The 18,933-nt window shown below is 46.8% G+C and overlaps 1 protein-coding gene across 1 annotated transcript in view; it reads left to right on the top strand.

Moving 5' to 3' along the window:
- MAP4K5 (mitogen-activated protein kinase kinase kinase kinase 5) overlaps nucleotides 1-18,933 on the top strand; it is a 63,996-nt gene that overhangs the window by 15,352 nt on the left and 29,711 nt on the right. Inside the window, exons 3-4 of the mRNA XM_030240073.2 lie at nucleotides 5,312-5,369; nucleotides 18,118-18,208. Coding sequence (XP_030095933.1) covers nucleotides 5,312-5,369; nucleotides 18,118-18,208 — 149 coding nt within the window. The remainder of the gene's footprint in view (nucleotides 1-5,311; nucleotides 5,370-18,117; nucleotides 18,209-18,933) is intronic.

An 18,933-nucleotide genomic window follows, 5' to 3' on the forward strand; every position in this document is an offset into this window, starting at 1 on the left:
TGCTTTTAGGGCAGTCCATAAAATGAGAGCCATTTCTTTGGGTCACTTCAGCTGGGTGAGAGCTCTTGACATGGTAGATGTGAATTCAGAGATGCAGGAAGGTGAATTTAAGAGTCTGTTTGGTGATGCTGTGAGATATGAAAAGAAAAACAGAACATAATGGCAATTTCCAAACCACATAGGGCAGGTTAGGAATTGGAAAGTGTCAGAGGTCAGACACTGGAAAGCAGAGGAGCTTGTGTTTCACCCCCAGGACACCAGGTCAGGCACCTTTTGAGGGGATATCCAGTGACTGGGGACAAGCAGGCAGCAGAACCTCATGGTCAGGGATGAGTGAAGCTTGGCAAGGGGTGAATAAGCTGGGGAGGGAGGGAGGGAGGGAGGGAGGGGCAGCCACAGGAGCTGCAGTCAGGATTCAGTTAATGAAGACACGCTCCAGCAAAAAGCTCCTCTCTGAATGGGGCTGTTGATCCAAGGCTGGAGATGAGACAGTGACCATGGGGAGAGGAGAAGATTTCACTGTGGAAATTGAAAATACTAATTTGGAGCCTGACAGAGGGATGATGCTGCATGAATCTTTCCTTTCTCTTCCTCTCTGCTTAGGAAGAGGACACTGAGCACAGATTCAAATGTCCCAAGATTCCCCCATTTTTGACCATCTCACGTGGCTCAGCACTGTCGACCCCCTGGGCTGGAACTGTTTGTCTTGCACTCTTGAAAACAAACAAAACACAAGTGCAGAGTGCATAACTGGTTCTGCAGCCAGTTCTCTGTGTGTTATTTCTGGTCACTGGCTGCAGAAATGCCCTCCCCAGGTTGTGTTTGCTCAGGTGTGGTGGTTGGGATGTGCGGTGGGAAGCGTCGCACACAGCGATTGCCACGGGCCTCCCCTGGCCTTCCACTGTCCCACAGCAGCTGTTGGGAAAGCCAGTCAAGGCTCAGTGGGAAAACCCAATGATTTTTTTGTGTGTAATCCTACAAAACTCTCCCAGCTCCCCAAAATACTCCTACTAGCAGTGCTATCATGTTAGTGGAGTGGGATGTGCTCGATCACTACAGCAATGCAATGGGATATCCAAAAAAAAAAAAAAGAGTACTTGTGTCTGTACTTTGTGTTTTGTTTTGTTTTATTTTTATTTTGAACACAGATTCCATGTGATGCTCTGCAGTGTTAGTATTCAGCTGCTAAAATATTCTGGAAGAGCTGTGCTCAGTGGGATGCTGTCACTCATCCTCTGTCAGGATGTGGGACAGCTGAAGAGGTGACCAAAAGGCTGCTGCCAAACTCTTCTTTCTCAGTAAATAAACTCTGTAAATGACATTGACCAAATTAAAATTTGGCTGTGGTTCACCTCATTCAAATCCATTCTTATTCTGATCCCATTCTTGTGTGGCTCTTGTTGGAGCTTTGAAATCCTTCTGCAAAAACCCTGTTTTAATTTTCATTCTATAGGGAACATAAACTTCAGCTTTGAGTCTCATGGAATAAAATTAGGATCAGTACTAATAAGGGTCAGAAGCTCTGTCTTCCTCTTGGAGAAAGTCTTACAGCAAATATCTTGGGAAATTGGGACCTGCTTCTGTCCTGTGGAACTGGACCACGTTGCTGATGGAGATGTGGACGCCAGCCCTGAGTCTTTCAGCCTTTAGAGTCAAATAAATTCTTAGGAGATTTTCTTATGTATTGAAGGGATCAAGGCCAGAAGAATTAAAGACAATAAGACATCAAACAAATCTTCCTTAAAAGTGAAATATATCCTCAAGGTTCATTATATATATGTCATCTTTATGGGATAAATGTATGTAAATGATTTTTTCCTTTGTCAGTAATAGCTCACGAGACACTGAACAGGTCTGGACTACTTGGCATGAAGGAATAGCTTCCCTGGCCTCTGGCTAATTTCAAAAATTTCAGCTGATTTTAAATAGAGAGTTGAAATACAGAGGAAATATCAAGGGATGAGGAGGAGGCAGATATTTTGCTGTTGGGCTCAGGAAATGTAAATAACATGAGTTGAAGAACTGTAATTTCTTCGTCTGTAGTTCCCCCTCTGCGGTGCAGAATTATATCAATAAGACAGACTGATAGATCATTAATTAATTTTTCCCATTAGGGACTTAATATTTTTGACAAATGTCATTTCTAGTCAAATTTCAGGTTTGATTCACAAAGCCAATGACGTTGGCTTTGGTACCTTCCTGTCTGTGACTTCCTTGGTAACTGCACAGTTCTTCAAAAAAAAAACAATTTAGAGTGATGCAAACTGCAGTGACTCGTGGGAAATGAGGATTTCTTTAACTAACACATCCCAGAGTGATCTGAGGAATCCTGATCTGACACTTCTCACATCTAGGTGTGTACACGGAGAACCAGTTTTTAGCCCTGGCCTTGTTGCATTTTTAATGAGAGCAGTAATTCATTATTGATGGAGTGTTCATTCAGCTGCCAGGTGGCAGAGGGAAGGTGGAGCTCTGTGTCCCTGGACAAAGCTGCTACAAGCCAAGAGAGGGAACAAAGGCTCTGGTGACATTTGGGTGATGTCCCTTGGAAGCATTCTGGGTGATTTGCTGTGTGCTCACAGTGCCAGTGTCTGGACTGGAGATCTAAAACCATTCCTTGTCTGGGAGCATCCACACAGGAATTTTGAGGGTCAGGGAGTACTTGGGATTTTGCCTTTGGTTCTGGCACCACAAGAGTTAATGATCACGTGTGGTCTTGGTGTCATCAGCTCAAGAATGTGTCTGCTGGAAGAGCAAAGTGTGGGACCAGAAAACAGACAACTGATAGGTTTAGGTCATAAATATCAACCCAGTGGGGACTTCAGTGTTCCAGCAGGCGGAGTCTGATGGTTGAAACCCAGAACAGTCCAAGCTATAGATTATATATGAGCTTAGAGGTGATATTGGAAAGCAGCAGGACAGGATTTAGTGGAGCTGTGTCATGTGTGAGAGCTGGGAGCCAGGAACTGCAGCATTCCCCAGCCTGAACCTTCAGATCCCAGCCAAGCAGACCTTTGGCAGACTCCATCCATTCCTTCAGGCTTCAGCATGACAGTGGCAGTTACTGCTTGTGTGGAAAAGGAATATTTGTGAGGAATAGGATCCTTTTGGTGCTCCAGAAGTGAAGCTGATACTCTGGAAATGGGGCAGGCCGCTTCACCTGAACAGCTGAGCTGCTCCTGGACAGAAGTGTGGGTAGTGGAGCACCCCTGGCTCCAGTGAGGCAGAGTCTGTGTCCCTGCTGGGAACATCCCTGCTTCACATTGGTCTGACAGGACCAGAGCACTCCTAATCCTTTATCCTAATCCTTTATCCCACTGGGATCCACCTGCTCCTTCTGGGTTTTGAAGGACACCAAAGATTCTGCTGTGGTCTAAAAAAACACCTTGGTGGGAAGGTGCTTTCAGAAGTGGTGAATGTTTCCTGTGTGGTTTGCAGATGATTGTGAGTGATTTGGTCTGCAGATGTTTGGGTCCTTTGTAGAGTTGTTGAAATTCTCTTTGAGATCAGCTTGAGTCACATTTGAGTCCTTGGCCTGCACTTTGAAACCCATCTCATGTCTTAGCACTGCAGGACTTTGAAAGGCCAATCATTGGGTTTGGTTGGTTGGGTTGGGTTGGGTTGATTGGGTTTGGTTTGGTTTGGTTTGGTTTGGTTTGGTTTGGTTTGGTTTGGTTTGGTTTGGTTTGGTTTGGTTTGGTTGGTTTGGTTTGGGTTGGTTTGGTTTGGTTTGGTCTGGTTTGGTTGGTTGGGTTGGGTTGGGTTGGGTTTGGTCTGGTTGGGTTGGGTTGGTCTGGTTTGGTTGGGTTGGGTTGGGTTGGTTTGGTTTGGTTGGTTTAGTTGGTTGGGTTGGGTTGGGTTGGGTTGGGTTGGGTTGGGTTTGGTCTGGTTGGTTTGGTCTGGTCTGGTCTGGTCTGGTCTGGTCTGGTCTGGTCTGGTTTGGTTTGGTTTGGTTTGGTTTGGTTTGGTTGGTTGGGTTGGGTTGGGTTTGGTTGGGTTTGGTCTGGTTTGGTTGGGTTGGTTGGGTTTGGTTTGGTTTGGTTTGGTTTGGTTTGGTTTGGTTTGGTTTTTTCCTGGCTAGAAAGCCTTTCCCTATTTTGAAGCTTGACTAAGTATTGATAAAACTGAGGGGTTAATCCTTCAGGCTCTTGGTCTTCCTTTTTTAAGGACTTTTTAAACAAGTTTTTAAGACGTCTTGTCCATGAACAGGAGAAGAATGTTTTGTAATTACTCCCTTCACAGGGTCAAATTTCCTTTACATCTCATTTTAAGTCCAAATTAATTTAATTTGAAGCCAGTTGTCCCTCCATTTTCTGTAATCCACCTCTTCACCAGATTTCAGCTGTTCAGAAGACTCTGCATATTTGTTAGGGTAAGAGTGAAACAATGGGGATTAAACTGTAACTCTTGGATGCTCAGCCTAATTAAATCAGGTTGTGTGTCCTGATTTATAGTTTAGCCTGAGTGATTTAGTTACTAGAAAGTGTTCACAAAATCCCCTCTTCAGACTTTCTGAGGTTCTTGTGGCATCTTCTTCCAGCACTGAATTCTCAGTTGAAATTTGGAGCATATCCAGAGAGAGCAGTTCTGTAAAGGCTTAATTGGAGCTGCTGCTGCTTCTTCTGAGGAGGAGGATTGTGGGACTGAGGAAGTCAGAGTGAAGTTTTGCAGGGAGCTGTGACTCATCCCTGGTGCCTCTGCAGGGCCTCTCCTGCCCCTCTCAGTTCCACTTTTGGGGCACACCATGACATGGGTGAGCCTCTGGTGCATCCTTGAGTGCCACAAACTTCCCTTAAAAATGGTGTTTGAGAAGGGTGAGCTCTCATTTGCAGGCTCAGGTTGGACCTGGTGAGGGATTTCTTCCTCTAAAGGGTGGTCAGGGGTTGGAAGGGGCTGCCCAGAGAGGTTTGGAGTCCCCATCCCTGGAGATGTCCAGGGAATGACTGGATGTGGCTCTCAGTGCTCTGGGCTGGGTGACAGGGTGGTGACAGTCACAGGTGGGGTCACCTTGGAGGACTTTTCCAGCCTCAGTGATTCTGTGATTTGCTGGTTGATGTAAAGTCTGCAAAAGAACTGTCAGGAACACTTCACAATTCCAACCAGGCTGGAGCTGTGCTAATTCCAAACCCAAATTATTCTCACCCACGTTGGTCTCAGCTTTGCATTGTATTTGTATCAGACATCTTGTTTTTGCACAGTCTGTAGGACTGGGAGGTGCCTTAATTTATGATTAAATATATCTTAACTATAGCTAAATATCTAAATATCTATCTTAACTATATCTAAATATATCTTAACTCTCTTGTTTCAGGCTAGAAATCTTCATACAGGAGAACTGGCTGCTGTAAAAATAATCAAGTTAGAGCCTGGTAAGTTTTACATTCTTTCCTGTATTTTTGAATCACATTTTCATTTTTTCCATGTGTTTATTTTCACCCACTGTGAATTTCTAGACAAAAGAAGTGTTTGGGGTTGGTTTTTGTTTTTGTGTAGTTTCAGTGGTTAGATGACAGGAAGCCCTGCAGGATGTACCACTGCTCTTGGCTGTGTCATGCTCACTGTTTCCTTGTTTGTTCTTATCTGCCTGATCAATTGCTGCACGAAGAGATGTTGCAATCACAGTTTGTTATTGGTACAAAGAGGAGATTAGGGACAGATGGTAAATTGTGAGCTCTGAGCCACTGAGGAGCTGGGGGCTGTAGGAGTTGAAAGGGGGAAGGGATCAGGCAGTGATCCCAACTCCCACCAAAGGTGCACTGGGAAAACCGGAGCCCTGGGTTTGGATGTGTCATCTTTTCTTTTTGTGCTGAGGGAGGGGGATGGCTCCTACTAACCATGGAGTTTCTGCCACTCCTTCTAAAAGGTGGAGACCCAGGGGATCTCCCCTGCTGCCCAGGAGATCTCCTGAGCTGAAGTTTAACTGAGTCCTGCACAGAGAATTGAAATCTGAAATTGTGTCCTGAGTGGAAATCCCAGAATCCTGTCATGGTTTATGCTGGAAGGGTCACAAAATCCCAGAATGATTTGAGTTGGAAGAGAACCTAAAGACCATCCAGGGCTGAAGGGCTGAGGGGAGGGTTAATTTTTATTTCTGGTTGGTTCTGTGCAGAAGAAGAAATGGGTGTGAAGGCTAAAGGTAGAAAAAGCAGGGGGTACTCAGGGGAGAAGTGGAAACCACTGCCTTGGGGTGCCTGTGACTGCTCAGCCCCCTTGGCACAGCAGGCTGGGCTCATTAGGTGGGCTGCAGTGCCAGGCTTAATTAGGCAGTGGGGAGCCAGGGGGAATCCCTCACCCCCTGTGTGAGCTCTGTGCCAGAGTTTGGGGCTGTGGGGAGCAAACCAGCCTCCACAGCAGGGCTGTGGTGGGGCAGAGCAGTGCTTCAGGGACAGAAAAAGGACAATAATAACCCACTGCTGCCTCGGTGAGGAGCTCCCTCCAGCTCTGTGGCACTGCAGTTAATCCCAGTGAAGTGTATCTGGTTTTATTGTGAATTTGAGGAACTCTTTTGGAAGCTGAAGTGAAGCAGGGGCTGAATCCTCTGCTGATAGAACTGAGGGAGGAGCAGAGTTCTGCCTTTCCTTGGTGCTGCTGAAGCACTGCAGTGATAAATGCAAGACTCTGGCCCCAGTTTTAATTAGCACTGATGACCATTTCTTGTGTTTAATTGTATTGGTCTGATCTCCACAGGGAAGCCATTTTTTCTGGTTTGTTTTGGTTTGGTTTTTTAATCCATCATCTTTTAAACGTTGCCAACCTGATCTCCATCCATCTCATGTACACCCACAGCCTCCTGGCAGAGATCTTCTTGGGTGTTTGGTTTTTAAGGAGGATTCACAGCATTTATTTACTTACTCCTTTTTCAGTTCTCATGTTTGAAACACTCAGATTTTAAAAGAAATTATTAATTGGCTGCTACACACTTCAATTTTCTGACTTATTGTAAGAGTTTGGTTTTTGAAGACTGTAAATTGCAGGGCACTATCAATTCCTGGAGCAGGTCAGGAACTGTTGGAAAGCCTGGTGGTGTCCTAGGAAGGGCAGCCCCTTCAAACACCAGCACAAGTTCCTTTCACACAGTAGGTCACAGCTGGAATAAAATTAGTAATAAATTTCCTAAATTAGAAAGTGGAGAAATAAGCTTGGGAGTTCCATACAGCATTTCTGGAGAGGAGGAGAAGGAGGCTCATTGATGGCAATTAATTAACTGATGGAAAAATAAGAGCTCCAAACTCAACACTTGATTAATCCATAGACAGGGGAATTGGGAGCAAAGACAAAAGGTTCTGAAGCAGAGAGTGCTCCAGATGAGGTGAGGAATGTGTTGAATGAAAGCTGAGGGAGCTGCGCTAGTAAAGTGGCAGGATTTGAGGAGATTCAGGATGCTGCTGCCATGGCAGGGGTGAGTCCTGCTTTGTTCCTGTTCCTCCCTCATCTCCTGCAGGTAGTGAGTGAGTACCCAAAGAGAGCTGGAAACAGATCCCAGCTTGGATCTGTATTTTATTTCATCAGCTCTTACCTTTGTCTCTTCTCCAGACAAAGAAAACAAGCTCAGCTTGGAAGGTTGCAGTCACTAATTTATTTAAATTTGGGGCAGTTCTCTAGGTCTGCTCCCACAGTCACTTGGAGTCAAAATAGTGGTTTTCCCTTTTTTTTTTTTTTTTTTTTTTTTGGCATAGACTTTGGAGAGCATTAGGCAAAAGTATTATGGCACACTGATGACATTTCCCAGCATTCCCTGAGTGCAAATGCTTCAAATAATTTGGGAGCCAGTTCTATTTCAGAAACGAATCCAACTGTACTCAGCAGCATAGCAGCCAAAACTGTCTGAAACACTAAAGCCTCTTCCTTCTATGGGTTTAGCAGATGAATCTAGAGGGGACTCAATACAAAGAGGGAACTATTTGCCAGTGGAGTTTTCAGCCACAGAACTTTCTCCCTGGGAGAATATCAAAAAAAGTATTTTTAAATATGCTAATGTCTGTTTTAAGTGCTGCTGTCATGATAACTAATGCCCTCTGTCGTGTTCAGAACCTTCTGCAAGGTTACAAAAGAATCTCACTGCTGGGTTTTTTGGGGTTTTTTTTTGGTCCAGTGATTGCATTTTCCATTTGAGATCCCAGAAATGGCAGTTCTCAATTTCAGGTTGGATCCTAAACTGGCCAGGGAGCTGCAGGAGGCAGAGCCATGCAGAGGTGTGGGGTGTGCTCAGTGCATTCCCAGCCAGCTCTGTGTGTGCTGAGTCCTGTGCTTCAGCCAGCTCAGGAAGGGGATTTTCCACACAGGAGCAGGGTCAGGGTCACAAGGGGGTCTGGCCCCTCTGCACCACGAGAGCACTGAGGCAAGGCAGCCTCATTTCCCATACAATGAATTCCCCAAAGGTGACTGAGCTGTGGAGAAGAACCAGCCTGAGGCTGATTTAAACTGAGCCTGAGGCTGATTTAAACTAAGCCTGCTCGGCTTGAGCTGTTGTTGGCAGCACCTGGGGTTGAAGAAATATGAAAATAACTTCTCATTTGCGCCCACACCTTCCATGCCTCGTGCTGTGCAGCCTGGTTGGGTTTGGGATCGTGTCTGGGGCCAAATTCCTGAGGTTCCAGGAGTTCCAGAGCCGTTAAAGGCTGGACATGGCCTGTGTGTGCCATCCCATGTCCCACATGGTGCTGCCACAGCCTCAAAGCTGCTCAACCCCACACACAGCAAAGCAGAGGCAGCGTGGACTTGGAATCCACAGTGCCCAGAATTTTAATTACATCCAGCTGATGTTGGGGTCAGATTTTATTTTGCATCCTTATAATGAATTTATAATCTTCTATTCTTCTTAAGAAATGTGTGGATCCAGAGCAGGAGCCAGGTAGTGCAAGTTTTCACTTAAAACAGAGTTTTTTGGGATGGGGAAAGTGGACAGAAGGGGTTGTGGTGGGGGAGGGAAGTGCTACAAGTAGGGAAGAAGCTGCAAAGTCCCACATTTGAGTTGGAAAGTAGTGCAGAGTGTGACACTTGGTGAATTAGAACACATCATTTGGCAAAATCCATCAAGAACAGCAACAGAGAAGAGGGAGAGTGAAGATCAAAGACTGAGCTGTACAACAGTGGGTGGGTGAGGCAAGGAGAGAGGAAAAGAAACTGCTAAGAGAGGAATCTCAGAATGCCTGAATGCTTGGGTTGGAAGGGATCTTAAGGATCATCCCAATCCACCCCTGCCATGGCAGGGACACCTCCACCATCCCAGGCTGCTCCAAGCCTTGTCCAGCCTGGCCTTGGGCACTCCAGGGTTGGGACAGCCACAGCTTCTCTGGGCAGTACCAATTATAGATTTTTAATTACCAATTATGTGTTGAGAGGCTGCTCATAAACAGGACCCAGGCAGGGCAGAAGAGAAAATCCACAGGGAAATTGTTCTGGTTTTGGACCACTCCCTCCAAACTCTGGTGTGCTCCTTGCTGTGGAGCTCGTGGCTACACATCACCATCAGAAATATTTAGTATCAGCAGAGAGATAATGAGCACCATCAGTGGTTAGCAGTTGGCAGCTCCGTGCCCAGCAGGAAAATCTGCTGCTGGAAACATCACTGTTTCCAAATAGCTGCTCCTGCTTGGAATCAAGTTTCTTGAGTTTCAAGTTTGGGGAATTGAAATTCTTTCTGTCAGACTGCAGGTTTCCATGAGTCCTGTGAAAAGCAGTCTGGATAAAACAGCATATAAAAATTTCTATAGAAGATATGGATAAAACAGGGTGAAAGATCCTGCATTTTGGGAAAGCCATCCCTTTGATCAGCACAGCCTGAACCTTCCTGAGCTTCAGGAGAGGGGTTTGGAGTGAGTGACTGGGATCTGTTAGAGCACAGGGATGTTGGGGACCTCACCTGTGTGAGAGGCTGGGGGTGCTCTCCTGGAGAGGAGAAGGCTCTGGGGAGAGCTCAGAGCCCCTTGAAGAGCCTAAAGGGGCTCCAGGAGAGCTGGAGAGGAGCTGTGGATGTTGCTTGGCTGTGGAATGAGGCAGATAGCTGTCAGTCCCATAGGGATTCCTCTCCTTGTTTGGGAACTCAAGTTGTTGAAATAAGAAATGTTTGAGGAGTGGTCCCAGCAGAGGCTGCAGTGGTGAGATCCTCCTCTTCATCCTTCAGTACCCCTTACAAGCATTCCTCCAATCCTATTGTTAAATATAATCTAATTTTTTAATTACTAATGTTAATTATAGTGTTAAAAATCCCAGGTCAGGCTGCCTAGAGAGGTTTGGGAGTCACATCTCCATGTCCATCAGGAGATGTCCATCATGTCCATGGTGGGACTGTGAGGGATTGGACAGGAGTGCTGCACCTGGAAGGTCTGGTCTCTTCAAGTGTCCCTCTGGTGACACTGGGGTGTCTCTGAGTGCCATCACTTCTCTCCTCCCTCTGCTCCCACACAGCACCAGCCCCTTGGTGCAGCTCTGAAGTGATGCAGAATAAACCAATTTCAAACAAAACCCAGGAGTTTCTCCCCCATGAAGTCACCTTTGGACAGCAGAAGGATTCACAGCTCTTCCCAGGGGTTGTTGTGACAAGTGCCCCGGGGTCTTCTTGCAGGATGGGACCACTCAGAGCAGTGGAGCAGGTGAAAATAAGTGCAGGAATAAACTTGACTAAAAGCCATGAGGATCAGGACTGGCCAGAGAGCCAGCAGGGCTGTGAGATGGGCCCTGGAGCCAGCAGAGCCTTCCTGGGCTGCAGGACCCAGGCTACAGCTGCTCTCCATCCAGGAATGCTTGGCAGGATCTCTCTACATTCCAGCTGTGCACAGAGTCATGGAATGGGTTGGGTTGGAAGGGACCTCAGGCTCATCCCATCCCAGCCCTGCCATGGCAGGGACACCTCCCACTGTCCCAGGCTGCTCCAGCCCCAGTGTCCAATCTGGCCTTGGGCACTGCCAGGGATCCAGGGGCAGCCACAGCTGCTCTGGGAATTCCATTCCAGGGCCTCCCCACCCTCCCAGCCAGGAATTCCCAGTTCCCAATCTCCATCCATCCCTGCCCTCTGGCACTGGGAGCCATTCCCTGGCTCCTGTCCCTCCATCCCTTGTCCCCAGTCCCTCTCCAGCTCTCCTGGAGCCCCTCAGGCCCTGCCAGGAGCTCTGAGCTCTCCCTGGAGCCTTCTCCTCTCCAGGTCAGCACCCCAAGCTCTGCCAGCCTCTCACTGTGGTGAGCTCTGCAGGTAGAACAATCCACAGCTGTTCATGTGCCACCAGTTTCCTCCATGATCTCCCAATTAAATTCAGATTTATCATGAATTTACCAGCCCTTACCTTGCTCAGCTTCTGGGATGGGCTCAGATCCCACCCATGACAGAGGCTGGGTTCCTGCAGTCCCCTCCTCTTGTGCTGTCCAGGGAGAATGTTCCCCTGTGGGGCTGTGTCCCTCTGCAGAGCTAAAACCCCACAGCAGAGGAGGCTGCACTGGCTCAGACCCTGCTCAGGCTGACTCTGAGCATTGCCCTGATGGAGGTTCCCACCCAGCATGCCACACACCCCAAAGTGTCACACATCCCAAAAGTACCACACACCCCAAAGTGCCACACATCCCCAAAGTGCCACACATCCCAAAGTGCCACACACCCCAAAGTGCCACACACCCCAAAGTGCCACACATCCCCAAGTGCCACACATCCCAAAGTGCCACACACCCCAAACTGCCACACATCCCCAACTGCCACACATCCCAAGTGCCACACACCCCAAAGTGCCATACACCCCAAAGTGCCACACATCCCCAAGTGCCACACATCCCCAAAGTGCCACACATCCCCAACTGCCACACATCCCAAAGTGCCACACATCCCCAACTGCCACACATCCCAAGTGCCACACATCCCCAAAGTGCCACACATCCCCAAAGTGCCACACATCCAAAGTGCCACACATCTCAAAGTGCCACACAGTCCACCAAAGTGCCACACATCCCAAAGTGCCACACATCCCAAAGTGCCACACATCCCAAAGTCCCACACATCCCAAAGTGCCACACATCCCCAACTGCCACACATCCCAAAGTGCCACACATCCCAAACTGCCACACATCCCCAAACTGTCACACACCCCAAACTGCCACACATCCCAAAGTGCCACACATCCCAAAGTGCCACACATCCCAAAGTGCCACACACCCCAGCATGCCACAAATCCCAAACTGCCACACATCCCCAAAGTGTCACACACCCCAAAGTGCCATACACCCAATGCCACACATCCCCAAGTGCCACACATCCCCAAGTGCCACACATCCCAAAGTGCCGCACATCCCAAGTGCCACACATCCCAAAGTGCCACACATCCCAAAGTGCCACACACCCCAAAGTGCCGCACACCCCAAACTGCCACACATCCCCAAAGTGCCACACATCCCAAAAGTGCCACATATCCCAAAGTGCCACATATCCCAAAGTGCCACACATCCCAAAGTGCCACACATCCCAAAGTGCCACACATCCCCAAAGTGCCACACATCCCCAAATGCCACACATCCCCAAGTGCCACACATCCCAAAGTGCCACACATCCCCTACTGCCACACATCCCCAAAGTGTCACACATCCCCAAGTGCCACACATCTCAAAGTGTCACACACCCCAAAGTGCCATACACCCCAACGTGCCACACATCCCCAAGTGCCACATCCCAAGTGCCACACATCCCAAAGTGCCACACATCCCAAAGTGCCACACACCCCAAAGTGCCACACCCCAAATGCCACACCCCAACTGCCACACATCCCCAAGTGCCACACATCCCAAAGTGCCACACATCCCCTACTGCCACACACCCCAAAGTGCCACACATCCCCAAGTGCCACACATCTCAAAGTGCCACACATCCCCAAAGTGCCACACATCCCAAAGTGCCAGCATGTGAGCAGGCAAACCCCACTCTTCCCAATTCTCTGTTGCTCACCATCAAATCCCTGACTGCTAAACCAGATTTTTTTGTATGGATGTTTTGTCACCTTTGGTCTAATTCCTTCTATCTTGCTGTCTCCCTCTCAGTGAAGTATTTTCTACAAATTGTGTCTGGTTTCTTCCCTGCTATCCAAGGATATTTAATTTTTGCCCTATTCCAGTGTGTCTTGCCAAGATTAATACTGCAGCTGCCTGGAAACTCTGAATTCGTTTGTTTTGTATTCATTCTTGTCATCTTTGAGCAGCTATACATCTTCTCTCCTATCTCTGTGTCTCATCTTTCAGAATAATTTCCTCCATCTTTTAGCCAAACTTTTCTCATGGATAACTTCTCTTCTTTCCATCTGTTTGCTACTTCTCTATCAGCTCCCTGTCTCCTTTCTCTTCCAAATCCTTTCCCCCCCCCTTTCTCTATAAGTAACCCCCATTTCTTGCATGAATTCTTCATTTATAAATAGCAAATCACAAGATCATCTTTGCTGTCTCCCTCTACTACAGGCAGCATCATTCCAAGTCATTCCTGGTGGGTTTTGTTGAGTGTTTTCTTCTTTTTTTTTTTTTTCCTTTGTTGGAAATTTTACTCAAAAGTAAACATCCCAGATTCCCATCCCTGATATTTCTCCAGTTAGGAAAACCTTTTCATCTGCCCAGGCAATGCAGATGAAGGCAATTTAAGCCCATTGCAAATTATCCTGTTATAAAGCTGGAGACAGATTATCCCTTCTTCCCACTTCCCTGCCATCTTTTGTGTTCATGAATTGTTATCTTCTCCCTGTCAGTCCTTTTCTAGCCCAAAAATCTGCATTCCCTTCAGTTTTCCCCTGTTAGTCACAGTTCCTAGAACTGCCCTGGCTCTCAGCAGTGTGACCCACACACAGCTCCAGCTGCTGCCTGCAGGGCTCTGCTGTGCTGGGGATCTTCTCAACCAGCATTTGCACATGGGGCACTGTGCAGTCTTTAATGCACAAGACAGTATTTCTTGTTGGATTCAGATGTTTGTTAGTTCTTATTTAGGTTTGTCTTGGTTTGAAAAGCCAGGTTTGAAAAGCAGGAGCCTTCCTTGAAATGGAAAATGTTATAATTTTAAATTAAGGGGCTCTCAGGCAAAGATATGGGAATAGGAATAGCAGTTCTTTATTGGGAAAATTCAAAATACAAATGCAATAGTACAAAAAAAAAAAAAGAAAACAAACCCCTGCCAGCGTCAGACCCTGCCCTGTCCCCTGTGTGTCAGGGTGGTGGCACAGTCCCATCCCAGGGGGCTCAGGGTGGTGGCACAGTCCCATCCCAGGAGGGCTCAGGGTGGTGGCACAGTCCCATCCCAGGGGGGCTCAGGGTGGTGGCACAGTCCCATCCCAGGGGGCTCAGCCCTCCTGCAGTGCCAGCTGTGGCTCTGCTGGAGCAGGGATCCTGCCCAAGGGGGGAGTTTTCCTCTGCAGCTCCAGGGCTGCTGGAGATGGGCCTGCTCTCCCTCTGGGAATGCAGGGCAGCAGAAAGCTGCTCCTCTGGGAATGCAGTGGGCAAAGGCTGCTGGGCTGTTCCCAGGGCAGATTGGATCCAGGTAGGAATGCTTGGCTCCTCCCCTGGGCGCAGCATCTCCCCGTGGGATGGTGGGATTTGATCAGCCCTGCAGGGACACTCAGTGGCCATGGACAGCAGAGATCTCCTGGAGGGAGGGTTGGCTGTGGGAGGGATAAAGAAACCTGCCCCAGGAACAGCAGAGAACTGCCCAGCTCTGACAGATGGACATAGGACACACCTCTATCTTACAAACCAGGACAGTGTCACAGTCTCACAAACCCTGAGTTCTGCAGCACTTCCCTCTAACAAACTAAAAATGGAGCCCCATCTCTCTCTCTCTCTCTCCAAGGCCTTTTAAGGATAAACTCTCCAATTAAGAAATGACACCTCAGTTATTTTCATTTTTAACCCAATAACCAACCACCTGTGCCTGCAACGGGGAGTTTTTTATCCAATTACACAAAACCACCCAGACCCATGGAGAAGAAGGTGAAGAAGAAGGATCTGCCTTTCTAAAACCTCCATCCTGTTTTATACCTATTGCTATATTCTAAACCCCAAACTCTGAGTTTCCCACCCTGTGATGTCACACACTTCTATCCAAACCCCACACCCACAATCTCAGTTCTGTCATTCCATTCTGGAAGCTTCTCCAGGGCCTCAGGTCAGTGCAGACTTCCCTTGGGGTCAGAGCCTCAGCACAGAAAGTCTGGAATTCTCAGCACCCAGGGCTCCAGTGGGTCAGGATTCAGCTGTGCTGAAGGGCTGCAGTGACATTTCCAGGATTCTTTGGTTTGAAGAGGCCACTGGCATTTGGCATTGGATCCTCTGAGCTCATGGACGAGGGGTTGTGGAGAAAGATGGAATTTTTTCAGTGTGGGGTGGGAGGATTTTGCTTTCAATCTTGTTCAGATTTGACTTTCTTGAAAACACTTGAGCAGTTTGAATTCTTTAGTTGTTGTCTGAGAGAATTCAATGATTTCCTTTAGGAAGTTTGTTGGAGAAATGAGAGGAATGAATCCATGAGATTTAAGTTTGAATTAAAGAACCTTATAAAAATGAATGAGAGGGACTTTTAAAAGGGATGGAGGGTCAGGACAAGGGGAAATGGCTTTAAACTGGGAGAGAGTAGATTTAGTTGGATATTAGGAAGGAATTCCTGGCTGGGAGGGTGGGGAGGGGCTGGGATGGAATTCCCAGAGCAGCTGTGGCAGCCCCTGGATTCCTGGCAGTGCCCAAGGCCAGACTGGACACTGGGGTTTGGAGCAGCCTGGGACAGTGGGAGGTGTCCCTGCCATGGCAGGGGTGGCACTGGGTGGGATTTAAGTCCCCTTCCAACCCAACCCATTCCATGATTCTCTAAACTCAGGAATCCTTCACTCACAGTGATCAGTTCTAAGCAGGATGTGTCAATCCAAGCAAAGCTGTAGCTGCAAGGAATCCCTAAACCAAGCCCAGTGTGAAATCTGTGCTAATTTTATGGAAATTGTGTTGCTTTTTCTCTTTTTCATTGGTTAAAAAAATACTACTGATGTTTATAAAAAGCCTCTTGACATTTGAAACTTCTCTACTACTGTTTTCCTGCCCCAGTGAAGTGTTCCTTCATATCATTCAACATTCAAGCCCTTGAGGATTCCCTTAAATCAGGGGTGGATTCCTGTGAGTTGGTTCCCTTTTACCTTTGTATTTTGTAGTTATTTTCTGAAATGAAAGCCTGGCAGGCAGTGAGACATAAAGGTTGTGATAATTTCTTTAGAACCCACTGTCACTTCTTTTGCCAGTGACATTGTTCTCAGGGAAGCTGCCTCGCAGCTCAGCAAATGTAAACATCTGTTTTAAAAGAGCTCATTACAAAATATGAGCTGTGCTGCTACTTAAATAAACAGATGAAGAATTCAATTTACACCAGTGCTTGAGTCCTCTTGGACTTGTCAAAATCCTCTAAATTAAAGGGAGCAGGATAAAGCTCTTCATATTTTCTGGCTTGGACATCCCTGACTTTAATATAGGAGGGAATTTTACTGGGGAAACTTGAAACAAAAGTAAACATCCCAGAATAATTTGGGTTGCAAGGACATTAAAGCTCATCCCAGTCCACCCCCTGCCATGGGCAGGGGCACCTTCCACCATCCCAGTGCTCCAAGCTCAACCAGCCTGGCCTTGGGCACTGCCAGGGATCCAGGGGCAGCCCCAGCTGCTCTGGGCACCCTGTGCCAGGGCCTCACTGCTCTCACTGCTGGGAATTTCTTCCTCCTATCCCATCTAAATGTCCGTTTCTTCAGCTTAAAGCCATTCCCCTTGTCCTTCCATGTCACAGGATGAAAAAAATTAATAATATATACAATAATAAAAGCAGAGGGTTGAGTTCAGGATTCTGGGGAGAGCATCCTCTGCTTGGAAATTCTCTCAAGGGAATTTCTTATCTGTATAAATACAAACAAATTGCATCTCTGTAATTATTGCTTTTTAAATTTATAAAAATTTATCCTTTTATGTTGAAGTGGCAGAAACATGCCCTGCTCATAATGGGATTTTTTAGTAGATCCTTTTTTTTTTCACCAAAAAAAAATATTTTTAGGATCTATGTGCCAATGTGCACAACCACCCAACCCCCCCCTGCTGAGCTCTGAGTCAGCTGAGTGGGTGTGCAGGCTCATGTACTCCATCCAGGTCCCTTGGGAATGAAATATTCCTCATAACCAGCCTGGGGAATGTGGGCTCCACTCTTTCCAGGCTCTGGAATTCAGCAATCCTCTCTGTTGGGAGCCTTGTGCTGGGAGCAGCTGGATGGAAACAAAGCTTGGAAAGTAAATTTTGAATTTACTCCCATCCCTCCCTGGATCCCTGGGCTGCTTTCCTGGAGCCCTCTGAACTCGTGGATCACTCTCAGGCCACCAGCTCTGGGGATCTTCTAGAAATATTTGTGCCAGCCCTGTTCTCTCAGAAAATATTTGTGCCTCACTGCTGGAGCTCTGGATGCTGAGAATTCCAGACTTTCTGTGCTAAGGCTCTGAACCCCAAGAGAACACTGCACTGACCTGAGGCCCTGGAGAAGCTTCCAGAATGGAATGACAGAACTGGGATTGTGGGTGTGGGGTTTGGATAGAAGTGTGTGACATCACAGGGTGGGAAACTCAGAGTTTGGGGTTTAGAATATAGCAATAGATATAAAACAGGATGGAGGTTTCAGGGTGGAGGCTGCTCCTTCTTCTTCACCTTCTTCTCCATGGGTCTGGGTGGTTTTGTGTAATTGGATAAAAAAGTCCCCATGGCAGCCATGGTTGTTGGTTACTGGGTTAAAAGTGAAAATAATTGAGGTGTCATTTCTTAATTGGACAGTTTATCCCTAAAAGGCCTTGGAGAGAGATGGGGCTCCATTTTTAGTTTGTTGGAGTGAAGTGCTGCAGAACTCAGGGTTTGTGAGACTGTGACAGAGATAAGAACTGATAAACATCTGAACCTGAAGCATCATCTCGAGTGCCTTCAATCCCAAGCTGGCAGAGGTAGAAGAAGGAATCCAAGTCCAGCACCTGAGCAGAGCTCAGCCCAGGAAATGCAGATGGGGGGCTGGGCTGGGATCCAGAGCCTTGGAATGTTTTCCCAAATTCTGTGCACCCCTCCAGAGCTCTCTGAACGTTCATCATGTAACCCTGGCTGCTTCCTGTTTTTCAGGAGATGACTTCTCCCTGATCCAGCAGGAGATATATATGGTTAAAGAATGCAAACATTGCAACATAGTCGCCTATTTTGGGAGTTATCTCAGGTAAATCCCAATTTTTATATCAACATTCCTGCTGGTTCTCTCCTAAAACAATCCCTTTAGTCCTGTATCCTCATTAAATCTTCCTCCAGAGGTTGAATTGCCCTTGGTTTTTGGTTTTTTTTAAAGCCAACCCAATTGGCTTTAAAAACCAAAAGTGACTAATATTTTGTTTTCTCTGCTGGCCAAAAGTTTGGAATATTTTTATCACTAGGAACAGAAAGAAACATTTCCCTTGGAGACTCTTGCAACATCTCCAGTCCCACTCACACATTTATCAGTTCTAATAGAAAAGCAGCTCATTATTTCTCTAGAGCAGAATTGCCTTTGGATATTTGATTTAATTATAGTTGTCTGGGTTATGAAAGTATGGCTGGGGAGTTACAAATCTGAGCTGCTGGAAATAACATTTCCCACACTTCTGGTGGAACAGAGGCAGAACCAAGGTGGTGTCAGCTCCCTGCACCTTCCATTAAATATTAGACAGGAAAATATTAAATATTAAAGGTTATACATTAAATATTGTACAGGAAAATATGAAATATTATACATTAAATATTATACAGGAAAATATTAAATATTAAGTGTTATACATTAAATATTATACAGGGAAATATTAAATATTAAATGTTATGCATTAAATATTGTACAGGAAATCAGGGAATATTCTCAATTTTTTTGCAACTCTGCCATTTATCAATTGGCTCTGTGGGAATGTAAATCTGCAC

This window comes from Serinus canaria, chromosome 5 (assembly GCF_022539315.1).
Source record: "Serinus canaria isolate serCan28SL12 chromosome 5, serCan2020, whole genome shotgun sequence".
Lineage (NCBI taxonomy): Eukaryota > Metazoa > Chordata > Aves > Passeriformes > Fringillidae > Serinus > Serinus canaria.